At 37.2% G+C, this 8,730-nt stretch overlaps 1 protein-coding gene and 1 pseudogene across 1 annotated transcript; both read right to left on the reverse strand.

Annotated features, from left to right (window-relative positions):
* Positions 1–641: 641 nt before the first annotated feature.
* LOC143587162 (protein JINGUBANG pseudogene) lies at positions 642–1,721 on the reverse strand (annotated as a pseudogene).
* Positions 1,722–5,407: 3,686 nt separating this feature from the next.
* Positions 5,408–6,010, reverse strand: LOC143587158 (secreted RxLR effector protein 161-like). Its single transcript, XM_077068529.1, has one exon. The coding sequence runs from the start codon at positions 6,008–6,010 to the stop codon at positions 5,408–5,410; it is 603 nt and encodes a 200-aa protein (XP_076924644.1).
* Positions 6,011–8,730: the final 2,720 nt, after the last annotated feature.

The raw sequence follows: 8,730 nt of genomic DNA on the forward strand, positions 1-8,730 counted from the left end.
TCAACAACTCCAAGAGACACAACCTTTTGAAATAAAAGTTTCTCTCTCCAACCTCTCCATTTTCTCTCTTTGATAATAACAAAATTAAGATCCGAGATCTGAGTGTTGTCGGTGATTTCTGCTAACCAACAACACGGATTGATCCGAGTAAAGTTGTGAGATCCATCTAGAGGACCTACACGGATGCCACAGTCGATGCATTAATTTGATAGTTGCCCACGAATATAGATCAACCCTTTATATTAATAATTTATTAATTTATCGATATAATAATATCTTGCTAAATTAATAAAATATCCCGATTCCAACATTATTAATTTATTGAGGTTTTACCGATGTACATTTTTTTTGTATATTTTATTTAGTTACTCAGATGCCAAATCTAAAAAAAAGCAATCTAACAAAAACAACAAGCATATGTCATGTTCTGGCCCATGCCCTTGTTTCTTTCTTGTGATGCTGAATAGATGATTTACAGTTAACCAAAGCTGCCAAAACTTCTAACCTGAAAGATTATGATCGAACCCGTGGTTCATAAACGATAAGATACATATTTAGTACATTTCACTTCACAGCAAATAACAACAAACCGCTTATCCAAACAACAAGACGATGATTTTCTTACGAGCATAAGAAGTTGTCTAGGTTGAAGGGATGGAAATCTGCCAGACTTTGGTGTTGCAATCCAAACCGGCGCTGTAAATGATATAAGATGGTTCATGTTCATCCTTTACCAAAGTCAAGCACTTGACAGGTCCTCTATGGCCTTCCAATATGCCCAAGCATAAATAGCATTTATGAATACCTCTCCAAATTCTTATGGTTTCATCAGCCGAGCCGCTGCAAACCAAATCCGATACCACACTCAAGCACAATACAGACTTATTGTGCCCCTTCAGAGAATCCACTGCCAACATATTGCCATCCTTATTCTTTTCCCAAACAACAATCGATCGATCACTGCCACCTGAGTATAATGTGTTTTCGTCAACGCTTAGTGCTAGTGCATTTACACCAGATTTATGTTTCTCCAAGGTAGCAACAAGAGTGTGGTCCTCTCTATTTATAGTCTTCCTCCAAATCTTTATTTTCTTATCGGTTGATCCAGTATAAACGTCTCCATTGCTGGACAATACTAGCGCATTAATTGAATCATCATGTGCACTTGCAACCGACTCCAAGCATTTGAAGTCAGTTGTTTGCCAAATTTTTAGTGTTTTGTCCCATGAGACCGAGTATAAAAGCAATCCATCGTTGGATACCGCTAGAGCTGACACAGTATCAAGATGATGAACCCATGTCGATTTCTTGTGACGCCGCACTTGTACATAGTGTTTTGGTATTAGAACCTTAGAAGCACGATCACCAAGCGTTGGGAGTGTGGCTAAGTGTGCTAGCTTGTGTTGTGGTGTTTCATGAGTATTGATTTTCCAAACACGAATTTTGTGATCTTGATGGGCAGAGAACAATTTGTCAGATGAAACGACGATACATTTAACAGCACCATTTCCTGTTATTACCATGCTCTCAGCTAAACCAACGTGGGATATTATTCCAGTGCGATTCCACAGTCGAATTTCTTTGTTGGAAGAGCCTGTGTATAGAAACTGTCCTCCAATGGCAAGAGACGAGATAGAGCTCTCACCTTCGATGGTAGCTATGCAACGGTGAAAGAAGAAACTTAAGTCATTTTGTGAGAAAGAAGTAAGATCATGTGACATCTTTCAATATTATGAAAAGTAAGGTTTATTATGGTTTAATGTTATTTATGTGCAAAGTTATACCAACCAAATGGACCATATATGTTAGTGGTTTTTTTGTAAAGTGGAAATTTTGGTATGGTTCACCACTTAGGAAACACATCAACTATAATTCACTAGTAGATTTAGCATTTCAAAAGATTTGATTCGTTTCATGGTAAACTTTTCTGTCTTGGGGACTTTTAAGTTACCGTGTTGATGCGTCATACAAAGTGACAACATATGTGCATGGCCAAAATGTTGGACCTTGGGCGTCTTAGAACAAGTACGAATTACATCTTATCATTTTTGTAAGTAGTAGGATACTTGCACATGCAGCTACCTCATCAAAATCTGTTCAAGTTGCATTTGTGGAGTTTAGAAAAACAAGATTAGTCATTTAGGGTGATCATTAATTAAGAAAACTCAAAACTCATTTCAAAACTCATTGCTGTGTGATGGCATGGTGTTGCTGATCTACACATGCATTCGCATGCCATTAGTTTGTTCTCACTTTCTATTACATTTTATCCCAAATTTCAGCTGAGGGTGATAATCCTATTACACCTTTTTCTTCGAACGGTAAATTTCATTAAAAACTGGCCGAACTAGCCGGGAGCTAGATGTCAAAGAGAAACAAGAGAGAAAGCTAAAAAGAAAAGTTTTTCCAACTTTAATCTAGCTTGGACCTATTTTTAATCCAAAGAAAGCCTAATGACTTCAGATCTTTAATCACCATAAGAACCGATGCTTCTTTGTTGGAAATGACTACTTCATTCCTTGCTTTCCAAATACACTAACATGCCCACTAAAGTATCATGAAGAACTTTCCTTATTTTCTTGCACAAGGCAGCAGTGGCGGAAGGAATCTTTTTCATAGGAGCGATAGGGAGATTAACACTAATTTTAGGGGGGGGGGGGGGGGGTGTTCGGGATTTTCACATACGAATAACACTAAAAAAACTAAGGTGGACGTCCCCTCGATCACCCCCCCCCCCTCCAAGGGGTAGGTCTGCCACTTCAAGGGAGCTGAAACATACCGAGAACGCGTATACCTAAGGAATCCTACACCACGAGCTTACAAACTGTCAAATTTGAGACGCCATAAAGCATGCCGTGAGCAGATCGATGTTCAGCACTTGCCGTAGTATCAGTGTAAATGAACCGAACATTCGGTGAACTATTCGTGAACCGTTCGGCGGGAAGTTCGTTTATTTAATAAACGAATGAACATGAACAAAAAAATTGTGTTCGTTTAATAAACGAACGAACATGAACACATGCTCCGTTCGTTCATTTATGTTCATGAGCGTTCGTTTATATTCGTTTATTTATGTTCGTTTATGTCTGTTTATTTATGTTAATTTATTTATTAATAGAAAATAATTAAATATTATCTAGATAGGTCATCTGCTTAAATGTTTTATATATGTAATTTGTGTTCATTTAAGTGTTTTCATTTAAGTTCGTTTATGTTTGTTTGTGTTCATTTGCATTTGTTCATGTATGTTCGTTTACCTTTGTTCAGTTATGTTCGTTTATATTTTAAACAAACGAACACAAATGTCCCTTTTTAAATAAACGAATATGAACATAAATATATGTTCGATAAGTGTCCGTGTTATTTTAAAGTTAAATGAACGAACACGAACATGCCCATGTTGTGTTCATTCAATTCATTTACAGGCTTTCATTATTCACATTGATGAATACATCGGTGTCAATCTCTAGGCTCTGCCGATTTTATTTGTGTTCGTTTGTGTTCGTGAACACATTATTTTCCTTAATGAACGAACACGAACACAAAATCTCGTTCGGTAAGTGTTCGTGAACCGTTCGCGAACACATTATTTTTTTAACGAACGAACATGAACACGGTGTTGTTCGTGTTCGTTCGGTTCATAATTTACAGCTTTCACCACTAATACGGCAGTCTATTTTCGTAAGAGAGAGCCACATGGGTGGAAACTCTATCCAACTACGCCTTCCAAACGAAAATGCTTAGCTTTTCAGGAATCCAACAATTTTATTTCAAGTCAAAGGGGGCAATCGGGCCAGAAGCGTTAAATAAAGACATACATTACACTTTTTATGTAAATTATGTAATACAAGATTTAACAACAGATAAACAAGACGTCATACATATTTTTTCGTAAGCTGTCTGTTTACTAATGCTTCTAGAACTAGACATTAATGGAATGCTTCTACTATGTCCACTAAGTAAACATACACCATGAACACGTTATGCAATAATTATGGACATCACTAATAACAACTTATCCTTATCTGTAATGGGAAACGCCTGCGAAACCAACTTTCTCCGTAGTAGTGTAATTACATCGATATAGAAGGCAAACAATTCGAACCAAATGCAAGAAAAAAAATGGTTTGGTTGCTTCCTTCAGGTTTAATATTGTGGCAATCGTCTTTATCTTATTTCTTCATATCCTTTATATGGTTGCATATATGTTGAGGTATTTTTTTTCCTTTCAAGAAACAGTATTGGTGATATACCGAATTATATGATTTTAAAAATATGGGCCTAAATGAATGTTTTATCTATTTATTTTAACTAATTTTTTAAACTTTTTTTCTTTTTATTTTTTATCCAATCAACTTATTGTCATTTTTTATTTAATCAACTCACTATAGTTTTATTTATTTACTTTTAAGTTATGATAATTAATAATTTTCTTTTAATTTCTTAGTTAAACCATAGTACATACAACTAATGGAATTATCTATATAACCTTTATCTAAATACATATATGTTGTTGACCATGGGCTTATGTACTTCTTCATATCCTTCAGGCCAGTAGTTAAAACAATTTGAGACTGTAACCTTATTAGTGGTAAAAATAATCATTATCTAAATTTATGAGACTTTTATAGATAAAAGAAACTCACCATCATATCTGAAGTGGGGCTGAGTAATGCTAATTTGCAGGTGCATTGTTTATATGATTCAACTAAAATAACACGTGTCCCACACTAAAACTGTTGCCCAGGATCACAATAGCACACAAAATTGAAAACAAAAACTTGATAAACTTTTATAACTTTGAATGTATTGGTATGATTATAAACTGAAATAACAATCCTATTTATACTAAACGAAAACGACGGTTACTCCAGTAACTGTCTTTTGAACCGTTGCACCCCTTCACCGGAAATCACCATCTCCACCGTCCTCTTGATCTCGTCTGTCTTGTCTCCGTCGATCTCTAAACAGGGAGGTTTATAACTTTTGTTCTTGTCCTAATCAACCCTTATACTTCTAACCATAATTAATACATATTTAAGTTAAAATAAGTTTCATTAAATATTCTAGTCCCTAGACTTTCAAAAGAGATTAATTTCACATTCACCCCCTTAAGCTCGTTTGTCTTCTTGATGTAAGTCTTGGACTCCGAGCATCTGCCTCATGGTGATAAACTCGATCCTTGAGAGCACCTTTGTCAGTATATCCGCCCTTTGTAGTTCACCGATGATATGCTCCACATTGATGTGTTCATTCTCCACACATTCTATGATGAAATGATAGCGTGTGTGTATGTGCTTGCTCCTTTCATGAAACACTGGATTCTTCACCAGTGCTATGGCATAACTGTCATCTACCTTTAACGTGATTTTCTCTTCTTTCCAAGTGATTTCACTTAGCAATCTTCTCAGCCATAATGCTTACATACTGCTGCAGTAGCTGCCATGAATTCAGATTCACATGATGATAATGCTACTATTTGTTGTTTTTGAGTTCTCCAGGTTATTTGCGATTCTCCAAAATAAAACACCAAGCCAATAGTTCCTTTTCCTTCATCTGTATTAACGCCATAACTACTATCGCTGTAACCTGTAATCTTGCAGTTTCCTTGCTTCCCGTAGACTATTCCAAGCTCATTGGTTCCTTTGATGTAGCATAGCACTTGCTTTATTGCCTTCAAGCGATGCTCCTTTGGTTCTTGCATGAATCTACTGAGTAATTCGACTGAATAGCTTAGATCTGGCCTTGTATGTAGAAGATACCTGAGATATCCTATCAAACTTCTATATTGCGTTGCACCTACCGGATCTCCTCCTTCGGTCCTTTTCAACTTCGTACTGGGGTCCATAGGAATCTTCGTGCTATTGCTATCCACCATGTTTGTTTCCTTCAGTATCTTGTTTATATACGCCGTCTGTTTAATTGTTATTTCACCCCCTGTTTCGGTAACTTCTATCCCAAGATAGTATGCCAGCAATCCTAGATTGCTCATATCAAATTTTTCTTCCATTTGGGATTTGAAATTCTTAATTTCCTGTTTTGGTGTACCCGTCACTATTATATCATCTACATAACTCTGATGATAAGTGTGGATGTCTTGTTCCTCCTTGTGTAAAATGCTTGCTCCGGCGTACAATAGGTCGGTTTATCGAAAATATAGAAAACAACACAACGGGTCGGTTTGTCAAAAATAATAGAAAACGAACGGATGGAAACTTAAATTATCAGGAATATTTTATTAATGAAGAATAATAAATAAAATACATCAAAACACACACAACGGGTCGGTTTATCGAATACAAAAACGAATCCAAATGCAAATAAAAATGACAAATATCACAGCATTCCCTACTTTTGAGAATTTCGTCCTGAAATTAAGTAGAAGAATCTACATAAAAAATATAGGCATACTTAGTTCGCATTTGGTCTTCTCGCTCCCAAGTAAATTCAACGCCATGCTTGGATTCCCAACGAACAGTTACCAAAGGTATACAGCTACGTTTGGTTTCCTTGTCTTTGCGATCCATGATTTTCACCGGTTTCTCAACAAAGTGCATCGTTTCATCAATGTGCACTTCATCAAGCGGTATATGGAGATTTCCCTCAGCTAGACATTTCTTAATATTTGAAACATGAAACATCGGATGAATTTTTGAGAGTTCTTGTGGAAGCTCGAGAGTATAAGCCACACCACCGACACATTCGAGAATCTTGAAAGGTCAAACAAATCGAGGAGATAGTTTACCCTTCTTCCCAAACGAACAACACCTTTCTAAAGGGATACTTTGAGAGAAAACGGTCACCGACATTAAAATCGAGAGGTCGTCGTCGGTTATCAGCGTAACTCTTTTGACGGCTACGAGCAGCTAAAAGGTTTTGTCGAATTTGAGTGATTCAATCAATAGTCTCTTGAACAAGTTCCAGGCCGGTGATTTGGGTTTCACCAATTTCATTCCAACAGATAGGGGAATGACATTTACGGCCATAAAGTGCTTCAAATGGAGCCATACCGATACTTTTATGAAAAATGTTGTATGAAAACTCAATCAAGTGAAGATGAGAATCCCAGTTTTCACCAAAGTCCATCACACATGACCTAAGCATGCCTTAAAGCATTTAAATCGTTCGGATTGCCCATCGGTTTGAGAATGATAGGCTATGCTAAGATCCAATCAAGTTCCCAATGCGGTTTAAAGCGATGACCCAAAATGTGAAGTAAAATGGCTGTCATGATTGGAAATGATACGCAAAGGTACAACATGACGACAAATGATATGCCGACCATAATCAATCAAGAACTTTTTGCTGATCGGGACGAAATGAGCGGACTTAGTCAATCGGTCGACTATAACCCAAATACCGTCATGGTGGCTTCAAGTAGTCGGAAGTTTATACACGAAATCCATGGTTACGTCTTCCCATTTGCAAATAGGAATGTGCGGTTGCACGAGCAAACTCTCGTGCAATTGGATAATCATTGATGCTCGGCCTTAACCTTAGCGCAAGTAAGGCATTTTGTAATGTATAATGCAATGTCTTTCTTCATACCGGGCCACCAGAAAGTAGACCGTAGATCGAAATACATCTTTTCCGCACCGGGATGAATGGAATATCGAAACTTATTAACTTCGTCCATGATGAATGTCCGAAGATCATCACGATTAGGAACCCACAAACGATTGAGGTAATACAACAAACCATCTCTCTTAGTTTTGAGTTGAAGCTCAGTGCCACAAGACATTTCGTCGTACATGATAGAGACATGTTGGGCTTCAAATATACGAAGTTGAAGATCGGTTTGGACGGTCACGCTATGAAGCAAAATCGATTAAACATGGGTCTTTAGACTAAGAGCGTCGGCTACAGCATTCGCTTTACCAGGGTGGTTATGAATTTCGCAGTCATAATCACTAAGTAATTCGGCTAATCGTTGTTGCCGCATGTTTAGATCCTTTTGGTCGAAAATATGTTGAAGACTCTTGTGGTTGGTGAATACCACACATTTAGTGCCATAGAGGTAATGTATCCAAATTTTCAACGCGAATACGACAACACCGAGTTCGAGATTGTGCGTCGTATAATTCTTTTCGTGAAGCGTAAGCGATAACTTTACCTCGTTGGTAAGGACACAACTGAGGCCTTGATTAGAAGCATCACAATAGACAACAAAATCTTCATTTCCCTTGAGGAGTGCAAGGATCGATGCATCACAAAGTATACGCTTAGGATTTTAGAAAGCTTCATCTTGTTTTGGCCCCCGCTCATAAGGTTTATCCTTGTGAGTTAAAGTGGTTAAGGGCAAAGCGATCTGGAAAAATTAAGTATGAAGAGACGATAATAACTAGAAAGACCAAGAAAAGAACGAACTTCGGTAGGAGAGGTTGGAGTTTTCCAATTCTTAATGGCTTCGATTTTGGCTGGGTCAACGTGGATATCCTTTTCGTTTACTATATGCCCTAAGAATGGAATTTCATTCAACTAGAAATCACGCTTTGAGAACTTAGCATACAACTGTTCCTTCCTCAAAAGATCAAGGATGGAATGAAGATGTTTCTAGTGCTCAACTTTGGACTTAGAATAAATGAGGATGTCAACAATAAAAACAATTATGAATTTATGTAAATAAGGCTTACATACGCGGCTCATGAGGTTCATAAACACCGCAGGTGCATTGGTTAGCCCGAAATGCCTAACCCTAAATTCTAAATGTCCATATCGAGTCCAAAAGGA

The sequence above is a fragment of the Bidens hawaiensis genome, unplaced genomic scaffold (assembly GCF_021521415.1).
Source record: "Bidens hawaiensis isolate Kalapana, Puna unplaced genomic scaffold, B.hawaiensis_p1.1 tig00035164_1, whole genome shotgun sequence".
Classification (NCBI taxonomy): domain Eukaryota; kingdom Viridiplantae; phylum Streptophyta; class Magnoliopsida; order Asterales; family Asteraceae; genus Bidens; species Bidens hawaiensis.

What these genes read in the sequence shown, in the direction of transcription:
- LOC143587158 (XM_077068529.1), bottom strand. Translation starts at nt 6,010, where the DNA reads ATGGAAGAAAAATTTGATATGAGCAATCTAGGATTGCTGGCATACTAT.